This window comes from Cryptotermes secundus, unplaced genomic scaffold (assembly GCF_002891405.2).
Source record: "Cryptotermes secundus unplaced genomic scaffold, Csec_1.0 scaffold369, whole genome shotgun sequence".
Lineage (NCBI taxonomy): Eukaryota > Metazoa > Arthropoda > Insecta > Blattodea > Kalotermitidae > Cryptotermes > Cryptotermes secundus.
In genome coordinates, this window is record NW_019725844.1 from 2,004,674 (window position 1) to 2,031,666 (window position 26,993).

The 26,993-nt window shown below is 37.7% G+C and overlaps 1 protein-coding gene across 1 annotated transcript in view; it reads left to right on the forward strand.

The window, feature by feature from the left end:
• LOC111863698 (neurobeachin) overlaps positions 1-26,993 on the forward strand; it is a 554,452-nt gene that overhangs the window by 469,889 nt on the left and 57,570 nt on the right. The window contains exons 14-25 of the mRNA XM_033751163.1: positions 2,272-2,494; positions 5,385-5,527; positions 6,824-7,014; positions 9,301-9,409; positions 12,603-12,684; positions 13,411-13,562; positions 14,843-15,007; positions 15,927-17,799; positions 18,518-18,692; positions 21,006-21,159; positions 24,529-24,708; positions 26,029-26,175. Of these exons, the coding sequence (XP_033607054.1) occupies positions 2,272-2,494; positions 5,385-5,527; positions 6,824-7,014; positions 9,301-9,409; positions 12,603-12,684; positions 13,411-13,562; positions 14,843-15,007; positions 15,927-17,799; positions 18,518-18,692; positions 21,006-21,159; positions 24,529-24,708; positions 26,029-26,175 (3,594 nt within the window). The remainder of the gene's footprint in view (positions 1-2,271; positions 2,495-5,384; positions 5,528-6,823; positions 7,015-9,300; positions 9,410-12,602; positions 12,685-13,410; positions 13,563-14,842; positions 15,008-15,926; positions 17,800-18,517; positions 18,693-21,005; positions 21,160-24,528; positions 24,709-26,028; positions 26,176-26,993) is intronic.

The following is a 26,993-nucleotide window of genomic DNA, read 5'->3' on the forward strand; positions in this document are numbered from 1 at the left end:
AAAACAAGAAGTGGCCGCTGCAGCACCGTAGATATAGGGCATGTACCCTGAAAAACTTTAATTGAAAATTTTGAAAAAGAAAGAGAACAAAGATCTTATAGACATTTTAACTTGAATTGGGGTTTAAAAAGTGCTAATTTAAAGATCAAATTGACGCGTGTAGATTGACAAAGATTTTATACCATTGGAAAGACTGGTGTTTTTAAATTTTTAACAAGCAGTGTAACAGTTGCGTGAGTGATACACACCTGATGATGGCCATTTAGGGCCGAAACATGTAGTGTGGAGGAGGAAAAAGAAGTAAAAACTACAATAAAATTGTTGCACTTAAGACGGTATTTGTCCATATATATTGTGTGAGTGTAACAGGATGCTGAAATATAATATTCACTTCTCATAGTTGCATTAATTTTAATACAAGTACCAGTCCATTTCTGTACCACCTTGAATGAAGTCAGTCAGAAGTCTTACAATTTTGTTATTGGCTAATTTGATTTTAGTGCAGTGGTACAATTTCAGTCCTTCTGTTATTGTAGCCAGTACCTCCAGTTATGGTCCTTTGAATCTTCCTGATCCCTAATCTTCTGTGAGGGAATGGGGGGGAAAAAAAGTAAAGGTATCCCTGTAACCGGCCGTGGAGGCCCATAAGGTTGTTAGATGTTGAGGTTCCCACATTTTCTAGACAATCGGCTTATAGATGGCGGCAAGGTTGTCAGCCCTATGTGCCGGCCGCCCTTTACTCCCAAGAATATAACAAGAACATTCCTGGTACTCATTTCTGTTAGAGGCTGGGTCGACCCCAGGGCCATAGTGCGGCTGGAAGGATTAGGTCAATTGAAAAAATCCAATGACCTCATCAGGACTTGAACCTGTGTCCTTCCAGTTTGTAGTTTAGTACCTCAACCATATGAAATGGAGCACTAACTAGTCAGGCTTTACTACTCCTGATAATGAAATGGTACTTTTGTCTGGCCTAGAGTTTGACATGTTTCAGAACCATGGTGTGTTGCAGTATTCCACACATTCACGAAACCTTGCAATCAAGGGAGGTGACAGAAGGGGAAGATTTAACTGGCCAGTGTTGAATCTGATGCCTTTGATCAGAAGTTCAGCACTTGTGATGTTATCCTTAGACACAATTTGTATACCAGCATTTCCTCTGCCACATATAACAGTTATTTTGTGTGGTAATTTGTTAGAGCCTTGTCAGCTTAACCATCCCAGATGCCTATGGACATATATATATATAGGAATTATATCAACCGTCAACACAACAAATATACTCAGCCTATGGGCCATTCAAGGCATTCACTATTACAGTGGAAATAACAGTAATCACTGAAACATGGGCAGAACTCAACAAGCAACAAATCAATCTCAGACCTTAAAGCCAGCTGTTGTGGTTGCAGTCTGTTGCATCATATTTGACTTCAGATTTCAGCCACATAACTTTTTAGCTGTATCAAAGATTTTGGCAAACACTGTGGTTGCCATCATAAAGGTGAATATTTTTTTACTATTCTGTAGGTCAGTGGCCCTATATTTGAGTCTAGAAATGTGGATGGTGGTAGAGTGTTATAAGTCAGACACCAGCCAATGACATACCATCTCAACTAAAAACATTAGTGACATCCTGATATTGGATTTCATTAAAATTTGGAGCTTTTGGGGTCTTATAAGTGAGTGATAATTATGCAGTTCTACCTTCCTGCATCACTGATTTTTAGAGGAATTCAACTGACTATGTAACTTTGGGCTTAAAAACAAACTAATGGATGTAAAAGAAAGCAGTCTTCTGGGATTTGGCACCGTGTATATGTGGTGTTAACCGACGTTTCGGAGGAACGTATCGCCCCCATCTTCAGGGTAGAAGAAAAAGTATAAGAAATCTGCAAGCGACAACACCGTGAGAAACGGTAAAGCAGACTTTACCGTTTCTCACGGTGTTGTCGCTTGCAGATTTCTTAAACTTTTTCTTCAACCCTGAAGATGGGGGCGATACATTCCTCCAAAACGTCGGTTAACACCACATATACACGGTGCCAAATCCCAGAAGACTGCTTTCTTCATAGTCACTGCCGTGAAAGCCTCAAATCTTACATACTGGATGTAAGATTCCAATAGATCAGCAATGATAGTTGAAAGAGGACTTGCACATCATATAACAGTCCAGTGGATTTAGGATGGCTGTAGAACCTTAATGGTGGTTGAAAGAGGACTGGCACATCAGTTAAGGTGCAGTTGTTCTGCTTTTCATTCTTGACGTGGCAGCTGCTGGACCATGTGCTCTTCAACCCAGCACTGTGGATCTACACTCCTGCTCCCGTCCAGGCGCGCCTATACTCATACCTGGCCACTGAATTCCTGTCCGACACGCAGATCTACTCTACTGTGCGGCGTGTGTCAACTGTGCTTCAGACTGTGCACACACTCAAGTACTATTACTGGGTAGCTAATCCACGTGCCAAGAGTGGTATCACACCCAAGGGGCTTGGTAAGTCATATTGTTACTGTGCTGAATCTAAGAACCAAGTCTGGCTGAATCATGATCTTAGGCGTATGTGTTCTTGTGATTTTGAGAGAGTCTAAATTTCAGAGCTTGCTCCCTGCTTCTGCTGGTTTCTTGCTTTACTTGCTCTTTGACCCTGAAGAAGGAGGCTTTATTTTCCTTTGATACATCGGGCTGTCTTTTAGCTACATGATCTTGCAGTTCAGAAGACTACTGTTCATATTCATGACTGTGGGAACCTTGAATGTAATATAATTTTTGGCCAACCTCTTTTGTATTATACTGGATTTCGTTTTTGAGCTGTATCACTCCTTGAAGTGTATCCAACCTTTGGTAGACATTGCAGTTGCTATCATCATGGTTATATCCTTGACTATTGTAGGTGAGAATAAGTGTATGTTGAGAGGTGACTGGATAGTGTTCTGAGCCAACTATCCCCTCTTCATCAGAGTAGGCACTGAAGTAATAAAACATTAAGAAAATATAAACTTAGATGACAGGTACAGACTAATAAAGATATGGAACAGAATACTTCTCAAGACACAATCATCTTCCATAACTCCACTTGACTTTTCATTGGCTAGCATATGGTTTGGAACACTAGCCAGTCAGATCACCATTTCATCCACTCATCCTCCATGGTGCCTGTATACAGTGACACATAGCCCATTCAGTACATATGCTCTTATAATGGAGGTTGCAGTAACATCCAGAGACTGGACAAAGTGGAAAGTGCAACAAGCAACACTTCTCAAGTTTTGAAGGCAATAATTTGTATGTCTGATTTCTTCTCAAATGATTTAATTTTAACACGTTCATGTCTGGGTACCAACATGGCTACCACACACTGTACTACACTTAAACATAAGGTGTAAAATGAGCACAATATTTTGTTCTCATTTTCAATGCTGAAGTCTCAGTATGTCCTGTACTCTGTGTGAGAAATCATTCTTTTGTGTAAGGGAAATGATTTCTTATTAAAGCACCATGTATTCAGAAGAATGAAGTAATTTTCATGCTTTTATAAATTATTTTTAAAATGCTTTAATGAAGGAGAGGTATATCTGTCTGTCTGCATGTTTCATCTCTGAAACCACTGAACGAATTCAGATGAAATTTGGTATAAGATATCCATGCCAGCAGTTACTTTGCAAGTTTTCTCTTGGTTCAGTATACTCCAACTGTGTATGAAGCTGAGATTGAATGTTATCTGTTTCATTTGTGAAATTGTAGGTTGTCATGTCAGTGTATGTGAAGATAACACATCCTAGAAGAGAACAGTAATCTTTATCTATTTTCTCTAAAGTGGTTTATTGTACAGAAAGTGGGTATATATTGTAAATAAAGTGTAGACATCACTAATATCAATAACCTTTGTTTGTAAATATTTTTATGTGATGAAAATTTGACAATGTAAAGAAAAATAATTTCAGACTTTATGCAATATGATGTTGAATGAAAGTATAAAGGGCGGGCCTTCTCAGCCCTTGCACTGTGACTTACAGTGGTCTATTGTGCTTAATATGAGGTTGATAATGTGATTAACTTTGCATCAGACATTCATATCTGCAAGGAATAAACATCAAGGCAAATGTGGTACCCATATTGACAAAGAAAGAATTTGTATTTGTGTGCTTCTGCTTCCTAGAATAAGAGTCACCTTCCCATTGGGAATGTACTGTATACAACATTTGTCACTAACTCTAACTTCCAGAGTAACTTTTCTCTTTTCTTGCTCTTGGAAATTTCTGTTGCATCTCTAGCTTTGGAATTTGTTGTGATTATCAGCTGAAGTCCTCATAACGTTGTCACGTGTTGACTATGTAATATGACAGTAATTCACGGGGGTCTCGGATGTAGAGAATATGTTTATTGGGAGAGAAGTGGAAGAAGTGGGATTTGACTTAAACATGCAAACAACACGCAGAACAGTCTGGGTGACATATAAAAATAGAAGCTCTGAAATATTGATATGTGAAGGAAAATTCAGAATTCCACTTTATGGTGTAAAGATTGGGGCTTTCCTGCTTAATCCACCTGTATGCCATGTACTATAAAGAAGAAATTTCCAGAATGCTTGCAGATGCAGATACATTAGCAACCATGTTGTTTCTACCAGGGTAAGGTGCCTTATGTACTTGGCCTCAGCAGTGGTTGTTAATTTACCAGTTTAATGTTTGATGCCCAAAATTAAAATGTAATGGAAGTAAAACTCTGTAACTACTCAGAATAGGTTGATTCAGCGAGGTAATAGAAAGCATCGAAAAGAGAGAGAAGACTTGATGACGAACTGAAAAGTAAGATTTGGGGGAAATATAAGAGATTTCTATTCATTGACCCATATAAATGGATGATGCTACAAGAAGAAGAAAAGGAATTAGGGGGAGGAGGTGTACATGCTCAAAAGAAACCATGTTGTAGAGCCCTATTTTTTGTACACATATAACAGATTTACACACCGCTGTATACTTAATATCACCAAATTTGTTTCCCCTTGGAACTTTTCTGTGTGCAGATCATGCTTACTATTCACATTAATTCACATTGCTATTTAAAAGAACGGAGATTAAAATAATGATGTAATTGGAGATGGACCTGTTTATATATTTAAAATGTATGAACCTTTTGGATAAAACTGGCTGGCTTGTAGAAATAATTTAGTTAGCATATTTGAATGTGTTTTTCATTGTGGGGTCATACTATTTTAGACAGTACTCCTGACATTTTGGAGGAACTTCCAGGATTCAGTGAAGATTTCAGTGCCAGAAGTTTCTGCAGAGTGTAGCAGACTAAAAACATTTAATCAATGTCAACATGAAAATCTCAGGACTCGTAATAAGTGTGATCTCTAAATATGCCTTTTTATTGCTTGTAGATGGACCACGTCCTCCTCATAAGGACATTTTGGCAATTCGTGGTTACATCCTGTTGTTCCTGAAGCAGCTGATTATGATTGGCAATGGTGTGAAGGATGATGAGCTGCAGAGTATTCTCAACTACCTCACCACCATGCATGAAGTAATTGACTGCCAGTTCTATTTAATTTGAAGTAACTAAATGTAGATTTGTTTAAAACTGTAATTAATATGCAAAATGGCTTATTCTTTTCAGTTGTGATATATTACATGTACAGAAGAAGTACATTCAAATAGTTGCATATATTTTGTTGGCCTATGTCTGAACATTGTTTCACAACCTTAGATGCAGCTGATTTAAACTCTCCAGTTTTGCCAAAATAGTAGGTGTCAACACTCCATTCTTTCCTTGTGCGTAACCTTTCTTCTCGTCGTTTTCACTGTTCCTTGTAAATGTCAGAAATGGAGGTGTGCTTATTATATTTTCCACAGTAAGTCAGTTCATAGTATGTTTATTTACAATGTTAAATTGCAACATCCTGTTGCACTGCTTATATTTGACTTTACTAACTGATTTTTTGCCATCTATGTGCAATGACGAGAGAATACTAACTAACGTTGAACATAGGTTGCAAAAAAGTGGAACGAAAAGTCACGCATTTGCTTATGGTGCAGACACCCACAGTTCCACTTGCAGTGAGGTGCCTTTTTCTTTTTCTAAACACCATGCTTATAATGGCTTTGGAGATCATAATTTAATCTCTTTCTTTCCTGTCTTCCTCCACCGCTCTCATTGCCGCCACCACTGCCATTAACTGGCTTAGATTGTCTGACGTATTCTGAAATTTGAATCTTACAGACAGTCATCAGGACTCCTTGGATGGGTTATCAGCCCATCGCAAGGCCACTGCTTACACAGGACAATACAGATACCAAATAAATGCAGACATCCATGCCTTGAGTAGAATTTGAATGCATAATCCCAATGTTTGAGCAGGTGAAGACAGGTGTTTGTTTTCTTCCTTCTTTTATTCATATATAAGAATGAGAAGAGTGCTCTGCTCTGCTTCCTGCCAGATATATACCACTACTAATCCATTCCCTTAAATATAATAAGAATGCAAGAAGATGCATTTATTCCTCTGTGCTTCCTCTGTTGCTTTTTGATTTTCTGCAGCATGAAACTTCGGTTCAGGTAGGAAAGTTATGGCCAGTGACAACATTCTGTTGGAACTTGATTCAGATCATTTTTCTGATGTATCCAATAATGCAAGTATTGAAACAGAAACCTTGGACGCTTATGTGGTCACTACCAGTATGGTTACTGCCCATGATTTCAGAGGCATGCTGATTGCTTGATCATGACTTCTGTTGAAAGTTTTATTATGAACAGACACTACAGAAGACCAGTGATTATTTGGGACAGCATTGCTTACATTTTATTGTGTGTCTTTTGCAGGATGAAAACCTTCATGACGTGCTTCAGATGCTGATTTCCCTCATATCAGAGCATCCAGCTTCAATGGTGCCAGCTTTTGATGTGAAGCAGGGTGTGCGCACAATCTTCAAATTGCTTGCCGCTGAAAGCCTGCTGATCAGGCTCCAGGCTCTGAAGTTACTGGGATTTTTCCTCAGCCGCAGCACACACAAGTGAGTTGTCTGAGATCTCTCCATTCATCCACACTAAAGTATGTTTTATCACAATACTGCTGTACCTTTCAATCAAGTTTATTTCCATTTTCATAGGTGGATCACTGGTAACTAACTCCTTGGTGCATAGTGTTCCTTGAGGAGATACTCAAGTGGGCAACAAATTCTGGTCCTTTACAGAATATTACCTTAAGGATTGTGTCCTGAGCCAGTGGAATCCAGCCTCCACCTTCAAATCCTGTTTTTCCAATATCTGTTTAATTTTGTCATTAATCTATGCCAAAGTCTTCCAGGTGGTTTCTTTCCTTTAGGTTTCCCAATCAAAAACACTAAGAAAAGATGTAATTTTTTAGACTGGGCATAGATGATAGCTTCTTCGTGGAGCTAAGCCCTGGAGAAGCAGCCAGTTGTGCAGCTACTCAGGAACTTCCAAACATTTTATGGAACCCAAAGGTTAATTTCCATGTTCAGTCCATACCATCCCATCCTATCTCTCTAAGATCCAGTATCTGATATGCATTCCTCTTCTCCCCCATTTATGCTGCATGCCCTGGCCATCTCATCCTCCTTGACTTGATCGTTCTAATTACCGTATTTACGCATGTATAGGCCGCACATTTTTTGCCAAAAATTCAAGAGGAAAACTGGGGTGTGGCTTATATTCGAAATATTCTAATATATATATATTATATCATATATTGTATTATATTATTATATATATTCTAAAATTTCTACTCCTGAAATAATATTCCAAGAAAATTATTTTTTCTATAATTTCTGTCTGAAAATTGTGCTGCGGCCTATACACGCACGCGGCCTATACATGCGTAAATACGGTATATACTTGGTGAAGAATACAAGATATGGAGATCCTCATTATGCAGTTTTCTCAAGCCTCCTATCACTTCATCTCTTTGGTCCAAACATTCTCCTCAATACCCTGTTCTCAAACACCCTCAGTGTTACAATTTTGTGGTTGTAGTTGTAATTTACCATATTTACTCAATACGGCACACACTAATTTTCTTCATCGGTATTCCTTTATATTAGGATTTTACTATAAACTTCTGTAAGAGACATGATCTCTTTTTAAGAGTACCAAATGAATTTTCTAAAATATATAAGTACGTAGAAGCTGAAGATGCATTGAATACCCAAGCGGCACTAGAACATGAACCACATGAATGAAGTGACTGTGGATGTTTGAAGCAAAGTTGGAGCGGCCAACTGAAGCTTAAGGGTTGAGGAACTGGTAGAATTAAGCTTATTTGCTGGCCGTGCCATAGCTCAAGTGGTTAGTCGCTCGCTTCCCACCGCGGTGGCCCAGGTTCGATCCTGGGTCTGGTCAAATGGGATTTGTGGTGGACAAAGTGGCGCTAGAGCAGGTTTTCTCTGGTACTTCGGTTTCCCCTGCCAATCTTCATTCCACCAATTGTTCCACAATCACCCTCACCTATCATCTGGGGCTGGTACAATAGGCCAGAAGTGGCCGCAGTGCAAGGGACTTAGTCCCACCCCACTAGCAATAAAGAAAAGCTTATTTGCTGCTTGGTTCATGATTAACACTATGTATAGTCAGATTTCATTAGCTTGGTTTCTTCTGCATGACAAAATCTCCTTCACCACACTTATATGTCCTACCATTATAATGTCATTCTGTACCACTCAGTGTATGAGGAAAAGAAAATATTGTCATGTGTAGGGATGACTTTTAAGACAGGTTTTGGATTGGATGATTGCGTTTATTGACACCTTATACACAGTACTCAGGACTATAGGTAATCCTGTACTGTTGCTATTGTACACACTTTATAGTTCTCCGTTGCACACACACACACTAGGGTCCCAGTCTTCAGTAGTTGTACCCTGGCAAAGGATTGATCAGTCTCACTGTTACTTCAAATCTCACATGAAGTCTTCTTTGAACCACCTAACTCACTTTCTTGCTCTTATTCTGTGACTTCCAATAGTGAAGATTTGACTCAATTCAGTTTTTCTGCTCCCGAGCTCATATCCTGGCAGGCTGGCATCCCAAAACTTGGCACTTCACTTCTGGCTTCTCTGCTCTAATCGTACTACTGTTCTTTACTTCGTCGCGTCATCTGACTGTGTCCTTTTATAACCTCTCAGCACGAACCACCCACAAAAGACAGCATGTATTGCATGTTTACTGTGTCATTGCCTAGCAATAGATGTCCTATTTTTCGTGCATTTGCTTCTGCTGAAATATGTTTAGTGTGTCATTGCCTATCAATGCGTATACATAGTATGCAATTAATGTTTCAGGAGAAAATATGATGTAATGAGTCCACACAACCTCTATACTCTTCTGGCTGAACGTCTGCTCTTGAATGAGGAAACGCTCACCCTTCCAACATACAATGTCTTATATGAGGTAAGTTTAGATCATGTGGCTCAGCAATTGTATAAGGGAAGTTGTGGTAACGTGCTGCATGTTCTAAACCCTGACATGAAATTGAGTTCAATTGTCAGCTTGTTACTTTACCCCTAGGGAAAGAACATTGGATTGTAGGTTGGTTGGAGACAAGAACCATTCTAACCATGTAGATTGTTGTGGTGGTCAAGATAAAAATCTCAGATTCCCTACCAAATTCCGTATCCTGAGTATCCCCCCCCCATAGCATTCACTGAATGATGTCTCATGTGTTGGATTTGGTTACAAGTTATTATAGGAATGTAAAGTTGTATTAATTTAGAATAAACATATTTTTTAAATGTGTTTTTGCTGTTTTACATATATCAATAGGCCTGACGTTTATTTGTTACTGATTTTGTAGTAGGAACGTTAGAGTTTCATCCTTTTCATATCATTTAATGAGTGATTCCTTTACTTCAGCCATTTTCTAACTTATCTCTATTTATCCTAGCATCATTCATACAATGTAATATTTGAATACTGAATAAGTATTAGTTATGTACTGAATCATATTAACTTCCTGCATCTTTTCAATCAGTCTTACTGATTTACCAGTATCAGTTACTACCAGTAATTAAATTTGAAACTTTATTTTCATCAACACCAGAAAGAACACATGAACACCATTACACTATTACATTACAGGTACAAGTTTATGGTTGCGGAGCTACTTATAGTATGTACACTCAGGTATTATTATTATTATTATTATTATTATCATCCTGTACTTTCTTAAATATTCCTCATATCAAATTTACTTTTTAAATGCACAGTTAATTGTACATTCAAATGAAGTCTGTATTTTGTGTTGTGTACAATTGTTTCATGTGGTGGACCACTTTTAAGAAAGTTAATAAAATTCACTTTGGCTTTATATTTGGTATTCATTATGTAAAAAGAGTTCATAAAATGAATAATGCAAATTGTACGTATGTGATGGTCAATGGCTGCTTGTAGTTGGAGGTAATGAAAAGTGTAAGTGTGATTTCAAATTCTGGTCTTAATATTCATTTATTGCCGATATAGTCTGTTCCTGTAGAAACAAATCTGTTGTCAGAAAGCTTATCACATATTTTACTAAATGAAACTTTATGTTTTTATTTTCCTTGTGTTTAGTAAAACATACAGCATATGAAAATGTTGTGGCATATTGGCTCTATGCAGGAACTGTTGAGCCACAAAGGCCTCAGGGCACGCGTGCAGCATGAGTGTTGCGGATTGTATCGGTGCGTTGCTAGGCGACAACTCTGTGAACGCTTGGATTGAGCAACAGGAAGTGCGAGTGACGTCACATACCCCACTCATCCTGTAACTACGCAATGCTCGGTAAACTCCCCTCCCCACTATGTTGTGTCGTCAGGCAACAGGGGAGGCCGTGCAGAGACTATTGCTAGGCAATCAGTAAACATGATGTCACGCAACAGTGGTAGCTATCACGTAACTGTTTTCTGTGTTGTCAGTGCAGAAGCTACATAACGAGGAGTATTCGTCAGTGTAGAACCAGAGAGTTACTAGTATCCAGTATGAGTATGAGTTACGAGTATTAGAGTGTGTGTCAAAGAGAGTGGAAGTTGCAAGATGAAAGCTTTGGTTAAGGCAGTAATTGTGAAATTGTGAATTGTGTAAGTGTAAGAGCAAGTGTTCAATATATTTGCTAGGATCCAAAACAGCGTGAAGTTATTTGTCACGTAACTAACGCCCAACACGTGACAACATGTTTGAAATTGAAGTTGTAGGTTACATGCAAATAAATGATGCATACACTTGTAATATACTAATGTTCCATACAGTCTTACAGCCTTTAAGAAAGTTATGTTCAGTTTTACTTGCATTTAAATAAAATTCACATAATACTGAATTCCATTGAAATATGCTGAGTGTGTGTGAAAATGAAATATGCAAATGGGTACATACAGGGTCTTTACTTAATGCACTTTGAATACAGAATGCTTAAATATGAATAATCTTATTGATTTGCAGCAAATAAACTATAGATTTAGCCATTTGGTTGGTGCATGACAGTGTTTGGATGCCAGAAATTGTTATGTCCATGAAGGAGTCAGCCAGGTTTCTTTAAAAGACACAGTGTCTGATTAATCACTTTATTCTTTGATCAAGAATGTTGTGTATTTATTTGTTGAATTCCTTATGTGTTGTGGATTTACAAGATTTATCTTACAATTTCATAAATATAAATCTAGCTTAAATACTGAATATTTACTGTGCTCATGGTGTGTACATTTACTGTTATCAGTTTTTAATTTTGGCAGTGTCTTAGCATGTGTTTATTAGCCTTTGTCTCTAATTTCAGAGTATTTTCTACCAACTTTATCAAGGTTCAGATATCAATTCCGATTTATTTTCCATTAAATGTGGTGATGTGTCCACAACAAAGCATGTTTATTTACCTCATGATTTCTGAATCCATTAATAGTGGATAGTTGCTAATTATATTAGTTGATATCCTAGTAAGAAAACTATTCTTTATATTGCTAAATATATGTGGGACAAACAGAGAGATCCATATTAAAACATGAAGTTCTGGGAAGAACTAGTCACCTACTTTCCTTTGATATAACATGGACTGCATAGAAAACAATCTCTCCGATTCTTCATTGCCGCAGGAATATCTTTACTGAGTTGTTACCTAGCAACAGTAAGGGGATACGCAGCCAGACCGACAAACAACCGCGGTCAACGATTCTTCTATTGTTGCATGCATTCGTTGCCATGGGTAGTGTTTACTAAGCTGTAGCCTTGCACCTAAAGGAGGGATGCAGTAAACCAAGCCATTGCTTTGAAATGATAGGAGGGATGCATGCACAAACTGATGGGAGGGATTTATGAAATATGCCATTGAAATGGGCTCAGTTGCCATGATACACATGCAAAGTTTCATGAAGACATTCAAAAGTTTACATGGAGGGATACACAGGCACATAGACAGGATGAAGATTGCATAAACCTATTTTAGGAAAGTAGGCTAAAAATGGAAGAACATGTCTCACATGCAATACTAAGAATAGACACATGTAAAAGAGTAATGTGATACTTTGCATTCAGTACTATGGATTAGAAATGAGCCATTGTGATATATTCCCTTATCTCCTTTTAGTATAACATTTTATTAAAGAAAAATATGTATTTGCAGATCATGACAGAACACATCAGCCAGCAGATTCTATATACACGCCACCCTGAGCCTGAGTCTCACTTCCGTCTGGAGAACCCAAGTGAGTCTCTTATCTGGAAATGTCTACATCCTCTTTGGGTTGTCCCATTTTTGTAGGCTTTACATTCTGACACTCTGTAGCTTTTGCTCAGTCTGTCCAGCTTCCTTCATATTCTTTTCATTCACTGTTTTTCTAAATTTCTTCTTTTTTCTCTTTCATATGTTTCCATTTTATTTACAGAAAACTATCTATAATTCATTTGGCCTATTTGATCTATGTTATTCCTCTTTGATTTAATTCCACCATTCAGATCAGAAGATAACATCCTTCTGAATACTGTACAAAAATGAATTTGTGCTGTTCTCAACTGAAGTGTTTATCTTTGGTTTTGTTGTCCAGTGTTCATTCCCAAAACTTTTAATATGCTTTAAAGTATTCAATAATACATGTAATTTTGCTTTGCTTAATATTCCACTGTTCCTTTTCTTTCCAGTAAAAGTTTTGCAAATAACATGTAAGGTGAAGAGTACTGTCTTCTGGGACACAGTTCCTTATATCTGAGTGAAGTCCTCTGACATTTCAGAGGAACATACTTTTGCTTTGCCTGCTGGCATTTGCTTGGACCACTCCTCAACCTTGAAGATAAAGGAGCTAGTGTTCTTCCAGAATGCTGGTGATCTTCTACCACATTACACAGTGTTGCATCCCAGAAGATAGCACTCTTCATAGGCACTTCTGTGAGAATCCCTAATCCAACACCTTAAGATATTTTTTAATTATGTGCAGTGATTCTGAAAGTGGTGGCAACACTGGTGAGGCAATCAAAACAGACTGAACAGCTGCTAGATGTGAAGAAGCTATTTCTTTCTGACATGACTTTACTGTGCAACAATAACCGCGAAAACCGGCGCACAGTGTTGCAAATGTCTGTCTGGCAGGTTAGTTTCTTTTCGTAAGAGTCCATTTTGCAACATTATATGTTAATACAGGTTTCGAACATATTTTGTAAATTGTATTTTTGTGCAATTTTGGATTTTCTGTGTTCCATTGTTCCAGGATATCCCTTTTATAATTTGATAAAAATTTAATACTATTTTATATTCTTGTGTTGGTCTCTTCAGCAGTTTTCCCTTACACATTTATGCCCTTCCACACGCACACACATACGCCATTCAGATCACTTATATTAACATGTAAATAAATATTGTCACATGTCTGGGGTTCCATGACCAATAGTAACAAGTTCTGGATTGGGTGATTGGATTTATTGACAGCTTCTGTTACAGTCATTCTTAATTACAATCAAGAGTAACAGCTCACAATCATTGACTGCTTAAGACTCACTCCATTCCTTGCTGGATTATGACTATGTTCCCTTCTGCTGTGACTGACTTGGTTCTAATTTACGGATGGATCAATTCTTCAGCTTCTGTTGTCCGCTGGTTAACACTCCATGGCTGAACACTCAACTGAGCTACCAGACTCTGAACTCTCTTATAAATGACAAATGATGAATGATGACTCACTTACGAATGAATGCATTGTTATGTGCCCCCCCCCCATAACTTCAGCGGTAAACACCTGCAATATTTCCTCTGTTACTGTGCTCTTATTTGCTGCTGGAGGAATATGTATAGTGACCCATTACCCAGCAACAGATGTCCTTACACTGTTGAGAGCATAACTTTGGGAATATGTTTACCAAGCCGTTGCCTAGCAATGGTCATGTGCGTCACATTATATATCTGTACATATTCATAAAAATGTTAATTTTAAAGATGCATGAAGTTCTGCCCCAGTGTCTAGCTGTCAATCATTGAAGGCAGATAGAAGACATGGATATAAATGTTCGCACATTCTAGACCTCAAAAACAGATGGGGGCAAGTTTCGTGATCAGACAGCATGATACTTTACCCATGGATCCCAGAGTCATTCTGGATATGATGGCAAAAGTAAAGAGAGAGAAAGAAAGAAAGAAGAGTCTGGCCCTGCAGATACTGAAACTGCGGTTTTCCATTCCATATTCAGCCACTTTACTGACCGAATTAGAGTTATGTAATTATGTATTAATATTATTAATATTAATATTAATATTATAATGTATTAATGTAATAATTATGTATTTACACTGGTGTGTTTATGTATTCATGCTGTCTTTACTCATTATAATTGAACCCTTTTATGTGTGATTCTGATTGAATGTCTGAATATTTGCAGGAATGGTTAATAGCAATGGCTTACATCCATCCCAAAAATTCAGAAGAGCAAAAGATTTCAGACATGGTGTACTCACTGTTCCGCATGCTTTTACATCATGCCATCAAGCATGAATATGGTGGTTGGCGAGTGTGGGTTGACACCCTGGCCATCGTCCATTCCAAGGTCAGAGAGGCTATATTTGTGTATGCTATATGTGATACTAGTAAGTAAGTAAAGGTATCCCTGTAACAGGCCATGGAGGCCCATAGGGTTGTGAGATGTTTATTTATTTATTTATTCACTTAACATCCATGGATCATTATACATGACACAGGACAAGTCAAAATGTTGAGGTTCCCATGTTTTTAATTATAAAATTACTATTTTGAATATAACATAGCTGTAGGTCTTCAGGCTGTCTGTATTTATGTTGTGTATTAATTTTCTGTACACTGAGTTGTGTTTGAGAAAACTGATAAAAAATAGAATGCTGTGATTATAAGAAACGAAACATTAAGCCTAGAAAATTGTAATATCACTCTTTGCTGTTTATTTTTGGTGAAATTGAGAATACTGTGAATCAGTCATGTTCTGTTGCAGTTCTATATTTTGTTGTATTGCATCACTATAGTCTTTGGATAATTGTCAATAATTTCAGTCTGTCTTCTAAATTTGTCCCACCATCACTTCGTATATTCTGTGTATTCACTGTGCTTTTAGTTTTCTTTTTCTTTACTTTGCATTTGGTATCCAGTGACTGTTGTTTCGGTCATTTGTCATCTCAGATTCTTTCTTTATGCATACATATCCACAACATTTTATACTCTTTTTACTGCACAATGTTCTTTATATTCACTACTTTGTACCCTATTCTATCTAGTGACACAAACATGCCCAGTAAAGGAAAAAATTCTGCTGATTTTGGCAGAGCTGGTCCTCACTGTTTAATACCCAACATTCTGGTTCTTACATTTCTGTGTACCACATATATTGCATATTCACAGGTGGTACACTTCCAGCAGCATCCTACAGTAATCTTCATATCTGTATTTCATATTATTCTGATGCTGTCCCAAATCTCAAACAGTGAAAATGTTTACAGGTCTCATATGAGGAATTCAAGTTGCAGTTTGCTCAGATGTATGAACATTATGAGAGACAGCGATCAGATAACATCACAGATCCAGCCGTCCGGCAGCAACGTCCAATAAGCACCATTTCAGGTTGGGATCAACAGCATACCAATGGTTACCACACAAGGCCTCCAATCGCATCCTGGCCGGGACCAGCACTGCCACTTCAAGATTCACAGCCCTCCAGTGCGGCAGGTTCCGCAGTTTGTAGCTGTGACCTTGGGGTTCGGGAGAGTGGGCCCCCAATCCATGAACCTCAGCAACAGGCATCTCAGGGAGGTTTGGTAGGCTCAGTGGCCTGTAGCTGTGATTTGGAATCCCCTGGGGGACTTGGGGACAAGTGCAGTGCAGACGGATTGCTAGGGCTAGAGGAAGAGAAAGTGCCCAGTGATATTGTGTCCATAGGTTCAAGTACTTGTAATCTCTACAGTGAAGTGTGCAAACCAGATTCAGCACTTACTCTGGAGGATGATAATCCCTCAGATACTGAAGACCATGGGGAGTGTTTGCCAGCTTCTGAGGATCAAATTGTACCTGATAGTGACCAGGGACAGGTTTATCCAGAAACACCAATAAGTGAACCCAGTAACCAAGTACTTAAAGAAAATGCTTGCAACAGTCTTTCAGAAGAAATTGTATTCAAAGAAAATGAGCAACAGTCTGAAAATATTGAATTTGTAACGTCAAAAACAGCCAACGAAAATGTTGAAGTTGACAATATTTCACAAGAAAAATCATTAGAAGAACTCAGGAAAGAAGATGACAAAGAGCAGGGGTGTCCAATTGATGGTAATAATTTACCTGCCCAAGACAAGCAAAACAGCAGCAACACAGACATTTCACCAAAAGGCGTTTTAGATGCAGAACAGCTCAAGAATGAAGCCAAGACTGTTACTCATGTGGCTGCTTCAAAGTCTGAAGATGGTAGTCCTGCAGTTGAAAACCTTGTTGAAAGTTTTGATGAAGCAGTTGAATTGCAAGATGAGCATACCATCAAGGAAGATGTTGAACTTCTGAATTTAGTGAGCAACGAAGTAACTGTTCAAGTTGAACGTGAAGTTGGTGACAGTGATACATCAGAAGCATATTTGACACCAACAGATACTGCTGAAACAAGCACTGAAAAGAAGGAGACTGAAGCCGAGGAATCTGAGGAAAGCAAGCCTCTTGATTCAGAGGCAGATGTAGGGGTTGCGAGGAGTAGCAATGAGAGCTCCATAGAAGAAAAGGCCAGTGGAGAAGAAGCTGTGTTGATCCTTGCCAAAGACAGTAAGGGAAATTGCTCAAGTAGTGCTGAAACTGCTGACATTGAGGTTGAAGCAAAACTAGAGGGTAAAGAGTGTGTGAAAACATTGGAAAGTGGAGGGGATAACAGTGAAGGTCAGTTTCAGGGCAAGGATTTTAAAACTGTTGATCAAGAAGAGGTGGCATGTATTACAGAAGACAGTGAATCTGTCCTAGATGAAGGTGCTGAGAGCACAGTGGAGTCATGTGAAAGTAATGAAAACTTGTTGGATGATGGGATTGGAAAGTCGAGTGACAGGGTGGCAGACATTCATGCCAAAAGTGTGCCAGATACTACTAATTCTTTCAAAGTGCCAAATGTTATTAGTACTGCTTTTTCTGAAATCAGTACAAAGTGTGATCCAATCAGAACTGAACACCCTGTCCATGATGCAGGATCCAACTCGTTGGAGGAAGATGTGAGTGTGGAGTTAAGGAAACAGGTCTCTAAAGAAACGGAAGAAGAACCAGTCGTTCTACCAGCTAACACTAGAAACTCACCACAGAAGAGGCCGCACAGTGCATCCACCTCCACTCAGGTTGATCCTGTTCACTTTGGTAAGTTAGTGTTTGACTCTATTTTTGTAGTGTTATTTCCGGTCATTAACATGTAAAGTCCGACTGTGTTAATTTGTTATAGAAATGCAATTTGGATCAGAATCCACAGTATACATGAGAAGTTAAAATTACAGTTTTATTTTCAGGAACACTGTGCAACTTAAGAGTTATTTATTAGCATAATAATTATTATATTTCATTGATAGGTTGAGACATGCGACGTTATCACAGTAATCTTCCGTTCATTCATTTGCAATATATATGGTTTGAGGAGCATAATGGTGCAGGAAAGATACCAAAAAAATGCAAATGCATAACTGTCCATATTATTTTGAGACATCCATAAAAGTATCCATATTCCTTTCGGATATGTTTGGTTACTCTTCCTGACCTCGGTGACGTAGGAAATGTTTGATATTTTATTATAGAGAGAGATTGGAGGAATTTTGATCTTTACAGTTTACCAGAATTCTCTTATTATTATAATACTATATTATACTAAATCTGAATATGAATGTATATCCATTTGTGCCTGTAAAATGTTATTTTGTTTTGACAGCATTGTCAAACATTCCCAAAGGTGTCTCTCTCTCCTCACCATCTCGCTCATCTTCTGGAAATAAATGCGGTGCAGATTGTATTGTACACTTCATAGTCTCAAAGAACATTGTGTGCCAGCATTTGATGGATATGAATTAAATTATATTATATGTTTCAGAATCAAAATGCCTGAAGGCATGTCAGGTGGTGCAGAGCTCATCACGTCCTATGTTCAGTCCAGGTCCAACAAGGCCCCCGTTTCGTATTCCTGAATTCAAGTGGTCATACATCCACCAGCGTCTGCTTTCAGATGTGTTGTTCTCATTGGAAACAGACATCCAGGTCTGGAGAAGGTATGAAGTAGTTCTGCCGTCTGAGAGATTGCATTTTTTCAAATGAATGAGATGTTTAATAAATCTTCTTGACAGAAGGACCCGGGGGCATGTGGTAGTGTAGCTTGTTGAGGCACTATGCTACAAGCCAGAAGGTCATGGGTTCAAGTCCTGATGAGGTCATTGGATTTTTTTCAGTGGACCTAATCCTTCAAGCTGCACTATGGCCCTGGGCTTGACTCAGCCTCTAACAGAAATGAGTACCAAGAATATTATTGGAATATTCTTGGGGGTAAAGGGCGGCCGGCACGTAGGGCTGACAACCTTGCTGCCATCTATGAGTCGATTGTCTAGAAAATGTGCGAACCTCAACATCACACAACCTTATGGGCCTCCACGACCTGTTACAAAGATACCTGTAACCTCCTGTCCCAGGAAGAAAGTTTCAATATTCTGGGAGGTCAAAGTATCTGTCATTTTAAGCAAGAAAGTATATATATATATGTCCTATTCTGAACATTTCCGAGATAGAGCTATTTCACTGTAAATGAGTTTAGATTTGGCGCCCAATATTGCCCTTCCCTCCAGCTGTACTGCACCACTGTCTGAAGCATGTGAATTGGAGGGAAGCATCAGTTGGCCATTGTGACTGTTGTAGGAGTGTTGTGAAAAATGCCACACATCTTCACAAATGCTGAATATGCTGCTGTGTTGTATGTGTACATGTATGTACACATGTATGTCTGTGACAGCTGCTGCAGCTGTTGAATACTGTCTGTGGTTTCCTTTGCCAGAATTCTGGATCATAGGCTGTTTTGTAAGGTGTTCAGTACATTGCTGGAAAGTGGTATGCTTCCATTGCTCATGTTTCATTAAAAAGAGCATGTCAACAACATGTGGAGGAACAGGAAAGCATACTTGTGATGGTACAGCATATCCCCTTTTACACATCTCGGTGTTTCATGAACATGTGTATGGTGAACATTGTATTACGATGGCTCCACAGCGTGTGCAAAACTGCACACAGGTGACAGTGCCATGAGTATAGAATTTTGTCATTGGTTACTTATTAATCGCCAATTCTCACTCATGGAGATGAGCTCTTCTTGAGAAGCTGCTAATTGTGCAGCCACTCAAGAACTTTCCAGCATGTTATGGAACATGGAGGTTCATTACCGTGTTCACAAGAACCCTCCACCGATCCCTATCCTGAGGCACATCAATCCAATTCATTCCATCCCATCCTATCTCTCTAAGATCTATTTCAATAATATCCACCCACCTCTGTCTTGGTCTTCCCAGTGGTCTCCTTCCTTCCAGCTTTCCCACCTATAACCTCTATGCATTCTTTATCTCCCCCATTTGTGCAACATGCCCTGCCCATGGGTACTGGGTACATTGCCTACATGTTTAATTGTTAAAACGTTTAGCTTTTACTTGTTTATATTAAAATCTCCAAGTAATTGTCATACTCTGTTTTATTTCATATTACATTCTATTAATCATTTTTATAGTTTTCAATGCAGCAATGATCCATAGCTGTGATATATTTTATTTTCTTGATTTTATTTTCTCTTCATTTTTATGGTGCATAACCTTAAATTTACTGTTATATTTTTTTGTTGCACTTTTGAAACAATTCTTTTTCACAACAAATTTTGTTATTACTAAAAAGGATAATGTTGTACCTCTGGTGATTATCATCTTTGCATAGTGTTCTTGCACAGGGTTCAAAATTTGAAGATTTGAGATACTTTATGTTGTTGTATACCTGCAAACATTGCTGCAGAGAAAATATGTAGGTATATAATATAATATATTATAAATATTGATTTACGATACTGTAAGACAGCACTGTTCTTAAAACTTAAATTCGTGGAAAGTCCATGCTTGTTCATGCTGCTTTTGAGTAGTTCCTTGTTTGGTGAAATTCACCACTATTGATTCAGGAGTTTAGTTACAACTGCAGGACAGAGCTTTAGAAACTTGTACTGCTGTAGAGCTTGACCACTCCTCTCATGGTGTTACAGGCACTGTTCAGCAGTTCTGCTACCAGTCATTCAGTAATTATTTTGTGATGTTTAGCATAGAATAGCTTGTCTTATCATTGTTGGTAATGCTACTCATACAAACCCTAACAGCATGAGTTCCTTATACTGCTTGTGACATCAACATTTGCCCTGATAAGTATTTTGCTCTGTTCGTGATTGTAAGATGACACCTCATTTGTCATATGGTAAATCAGAGGAAAATTGTTGTTTTGTCTCTGGTCAGCACTGCTTATGAACACAATGCCAGAAACTGTTTGAGTGTAATGAACATTTTTTGTTTCAGTCATTCAACAAAATCAGTTTTAGATTTTGTCAACAGTAGTGAGAATGCCATCTTTGTTGTGAACACAGTCCACTTGATCTCCCAGCTGGCAGATAATCTCATCATAGCATGCGGAGGTCTTTTGCCATTACTTGCTTCAGCCACATCACCAAATGTGAGTTACCATGTAGTAAATTTAAACTTTAGCAAATGTAGGAAACTAAAATATATATTCTTTGAATGGTTGACTGTAAGCACATAGGTGGAAGATATTTGGACAAAAAGGCATGAAGGTCTCAAGAGTTTCTGCATTAATAAAGTTAGCCTTTGTCACCTGTGAATATGGAATTTAAGTCCCTTGTTATTCTGGCAGGAGCAGCCAAATTACAATAGAACACCAATTATCTGAATTAATTATTGACAGACATGGTTCAGATTTTCGAAATTCATTTTATTTTTCTTTGAGTAATCCATAACAGTGATCATCACCTAGGATACAGAAGATGCCCACATACAATAAAATAAGATACAATAGTGGCCATACAACAAGCAGCCTTGTCAGTTGGTAATACAGTAATACAAAGACATTACACCCTATTCAGTAATACAATAATACATTAATATGATACATTATACACATACAATTGCAAAATAATATACAAATGTAAAATTAGTGTGTAAGTCAATATAAAAATGTGACCCAAACAGCAACATAAATGAAATTTGATTTCATTTATCAGACTACTTGAAGTATTCATTTATTGAGTAAAAAGATTCCTGTAAAAATATATTCTTAGTAACCACTTTAAACTTATTAACATCATATAGCAATTTCCTTATATCCCACGGCAAATGATTGAAAATCTTTATACCCAAAAAGTAAGGACCTTTCTTGCATTTGGACAAGTTAACCGAAGGCAAATACAAGTTAATGCTTTGTCTTGTATTTATTGTATATATCTCACTGCTAATTACAAATTTAGATGCATTTTTTGCTACCAGCAACAGCAAGGAGTACATGTATTGAGAATAAAAAGGTAAAATATTTAAACTACTAAAAAGTCCCCGACAAGATATTTTGGGGCTCACATTAACTCTTATAATTCTCTTCTGCGTTATAAAAACGTTTTTGCTATTAACAGCATTTCCCCAAATGGGAAGACCGTACATAATGACAGAGTGAACATACGAGGTGTGTTCAAAAAATGACGGGAATTTCCGTATTTTGNATACATAATGACAGAGTGAACATACGCAAAATATACCATCCTTAAATTCTCTATTGTTAAAAACAATTTGAGGGTTCTAATAGCAAAACAAGCAGAATTGACTGATATGTTGGGTTTTTGGACTTTATCCATCGTCCTGGTTTTTATTTGTTATCTTAAAAACCAGGACGATGGATAAAGTCCAAAAACCCAACATATCAGTCAATTCTGCTTGTTTTGCTATTAGAACCCTCAAATTGTTTTTAACAATAGAGAATTTAAGGATGNGTATCACTCCCAAGAAATCAATGCAGTGTGTGCTATTTATTTGCTTGTCCATGAACTTTAAAGTGGATTGGTCAGATTGGCTCATTTTCGCTTTAAAGTATATAAAATGAGTGTTTTTTTTTCAGATTCAATGTCAATGAGTTAGCCTGAAACCAATCCACTATCTTCCCAAAAACAGCCACAAGATTACTTTTAAGTTGCATAAGATCAGGAGAAGCAAGTATTAAAGAGCGCTTATAAAATACGGGGTTTTCCCTGTTGGAGATCTATAGATTGATATTATACAATAAGTAACAGACATTAAATATAGTTTGATGGCACACACTTCAAAATCATGCTCTTTGCAAAACTTATTCAGATCAATAGCTGTAAATGATAAGGATTTGTGTACATAAATACACACTCCTCCAGACTTGCTAGTACTTCTACAATACTTAGCTGCCAATCGGTATGGACTACAGCATAACATACTAATTTCTTGATCACGTAGGTGATGTTCAGATAAGCAAAGTACCTGGGGTATGCATCAAACCATATGCTTAACAGTTCATCAATTTTACGTTGTATTGACCTGATGTTTTGATGGTATTCAATGAAGGGTACCTTGTACTTAAGCTTATTACATTCGTTATTATTTGCAGAAACTTTGTTAAAAACTATTTTATTGTTTGGTCTATTTATTACTTTGTTTATGTTTAAGCTGACCATAAAAATCATCTGTTCTATTAACTGGTAGCTTCTTTCGTCTCATTGATATTCTATAGGCATTACGTTCGTTCAACTTACTGTTTTCCTCAGCCACATTTGATGTAGTCTTACTAGGTTCGTTACAAGTAACAGGGTGTATTATCTCTACTAAAACCGGTGGTTTGTTGTCCCAACCTAAACTAATGGGTGGTGTCTCCGTATGCTGGAACAAGTTCTTAATACTCAAAGCAAGCTGACTGCATATAATATCTTTGCCATATCCATTGTAATGAAGGCCGTGTCTGGTAAAATAGTCTCTATTTTGAGGACTTTCTAGAATAGTAACATGTTCATTCAATTTCATGTATTTCCACAATTTCTTGCTAAAATTGTTAATATCATCATTTATATATACATTAGATACTTGGTCATACCTCAGGGGTGGCGTTAGTAGTATAATATTTGTCTGACTATTCTTTTTAGGAAATTGAGTAATATGCCACAATTCCTTTACACAGTTATCACTAATCACATCACTCACTCACTGTACCAGCCATATTAGAATCGGCATATAAAAGTTTAGCTGCCTATTTTATCGAATTTAACCCAGATAACACTACCTGTAGATACTATTCTAAATATATACACTTAAGACAAGTACTAATGCCAGGCTCTTCATTAAAATACATAGTCTTTTCAGATCGATCCAGATACAAAGTATCAGCGCCCGCCATCTTACTCTTATTATGGATTAGTGGATTAAGCGTATCCATGAAGAACACTATTGTGATGCACTATTGTAATAGTAATAAAAAAACGACAGGTGAAACATGAAAATTTAATAAAGGTGATTATAAATTAAAACTTTCAAATGCTTTATTTGAAGAAGTCCAACAATGCTGTTTGTTTAGCAGACACATTCCTTGGTATCTGTTATTGAAGTAATCGACAATTTGGATAATCGGTGTTCTACTGTGTATGCTTGGGCGGGGATTTATCTTATAAACAGTTAACATTGCTGAGGCCTGCTAGACCTGTGCATCAACTGCCACAGTAATATGATGCACGGATGATGAAGTGTAATTTAAAGATCTGAATTGCACTTAAAATATTTAATAAAATTGGTTAAGTTATAAAAAATAATTGTCTCATATTATTTCAAAACTTAGATACAGGTGTGTTACACCTGTTGTCCAATAACTAAAGTGTTCCATCTTTCATCCCATAAGTTTCCATTCCTATAAAAATATCTAAAGGCCCTCAGGTGACCGCTGTTTGGCAACTGTAAAAGTCTACACAATCATGTCTAAAAGTAAGAATACAAATAATGAAAATTTGAATAGTTGTGAAATTGTTTCCAGAGTGAACTCGATGTGATAGAGCCTACACAAGGAATGCCCATCGAGGTTGCAGTTTCATTTCTGCAGCGCCTAGTGAATATGGCCGATGTCCTCATCTTTGCTAGTTCACTCAATTTTGGTGAATTAGAGGCTGAGAAGAACATGTCAAGTGGTGGTATTTTGCGTCAGTGTCTGCGACTGGTAAGCCCAAGTCTTATGGAACATGGTGAATGGAATTATGATTTTAAGATCTGCATACATATGGAGTACAGTTCTCATATCATTTACCAAGGTAATGAATATGCACAATGAACAGTGAAGTCCTCTCGGATGATGAGCTGTGTCAGTATGGATTTGGTTTCCAGTGTTTCAGAGTCACTATATGTTTGCAATATCAGGATTTGGTCTAGGTAGCCATGTGTGTGGAACACCCATTATTTTTTCTTTATCATGTAACAGTTTCATACCCAAGTCCCTTGCATTTAACAGATTATAGGTATGAAATGTTTGCAGTGTTGTGGTCTCTGTGTGTTTGCTTTAAAATGTTTTGTTATTTTGTATATTTATCATTGATAATTTTGGACAAAATTACGTTTTTAGAAAAGGGGATATAATGTTAATTAAATGGCGCTATTTAATTTGGGATGTGAGCTCCTGTGGTAAGGATTTTAATCTGGTGCAATTAAAATTAATATGGGCGATGACCAGTTCCTTCCACATATCCTTCCAACTTCATAATTTGCAATCATCCTTCCAGTCAGAGTTTGTTGCTGTTTTTCTTAGTTCCTCAAGGAAAATTTTCAGATTCTGGTACCTTCATATAGGCTATAATCAGTTCCTTTCACATCCTTCCCACTTCATCACTTGTAACATACACAGTTGAGAAATTGTTAAATTGTTAAACGGACCAATAGCTGCAACAAACTTGTACATGTACTTGTGTCTGATTTGAATTTCAGCCAATACAGAGATTCTTCATGGTTTTTTTCCAGTTATTCCAGGCAAACAATATAGAATCTTTGATATAGCTTCGTTCATTTCCTCTTTCATCCCTGAATTCACTATGCATAGTTTTCCTTATGCAGCATTCTTAGCTCATTAGATTTTTCAATTGACTTGAACCATCCAGCCACACCATGGCCCTGAGGTTGACTCAGCCCCTAGCACAAATGTGTACCAGGAGTCTTCCTGGGAGTAAAGGTCAGCTGACAACCTCACCGCCATCCATGAGCCGATTATCTAGAAAAATGTGGGAGCCTCAATGTCTCTCTACCTTGTGGGCCTCCATGATGTGTTAACAGCAATAGCTTTACCTTTTTTTGTTCCCTTGCAAAAAAAAAATATTAAATCTTTATGTGCATTAGCAAATATGTGATTGTATTTCCTTACATTTTTAACAAATCATCAGCATTTGTTTGTAAATGATAAGACTTAATTGTTTCTGTATTGTTTCTCTTGCTTCTGCTTTGTCATTTAAGTAATGAAATATGCCTTACTGTTATTAAGACTTACTGCCAACAGGTGTGCACTTGTGCTGTGCGTAATTGCCTTGAGTGCAAGGAGCGTAGCCGTCCATTCCCCACCCTCTCGCCACCTGCACTCAGCAGCAGTAACAACAGAGCAGCTCATCTGCAGTCACTGATCCGTGGTGTTCAGGCATCTCCAAAGGTACTTCATTATTTACTTATCCATTGCTCATATGAACTGTCATATTTAAATGTCTTATGAAGAGTTGCTCTTAGAAGTCTCTTATTTTAAAAATGTATGCTACATAAAATTGATAGATTTAAAATATATTTTCCATTAACTAATTGGGCTTTAGGTCTTTGGGTATAGGAAAATACACTGGGACTGTAGAATCTAGTTACTTTATAATGGTGACATAGTGACTTCCATCACTATTTGATCGTGAAGCATGCTCAGAGATGTTTTAGATTAATACAACCAAAAACTTAACATCATTACCATCTCTGAGGGATAACCAACATTATATTATAAACTCAGAAGATGGAATAGTTTCATAAACTAGTCCTTGATCCAGCCACACATCATATAATAGAGGACTGTTCCAGAAGTCTGTGGTGTTGGATTCAGTGATTCAGTATTGAGGGGCTGGGTTTCCCCATGCACCATGACTGATAATCTATTGTATGTCCCCCATTTTAATTTCTACAGTCTCCATCCCCTACCGGTACTGGTGCTCGCTATTAGCCCCTTTCTGCCAGCAAGGTTTCTACCCTCTACTTGGCAGTGGTATCTAATAGTTAGTCCCTTTCTGTCAGTGAGGTCATCCCTCCTCTGGCAGGGGTTCCTAGTCCCTTTCTGCCAGCAAGGTTTCTGCCCTCTACTTGGCAGTGGTATCNCGGGTTTTTCAACCCGCGTACCTTGAGTCATGAGGTGGGAACATTACCCCTAGACTACGTAGGCTGCTGTGGTGTTGGGTTAGTATAATGTTAATTGCTAAATTATTTTTTAAATACAGCAGT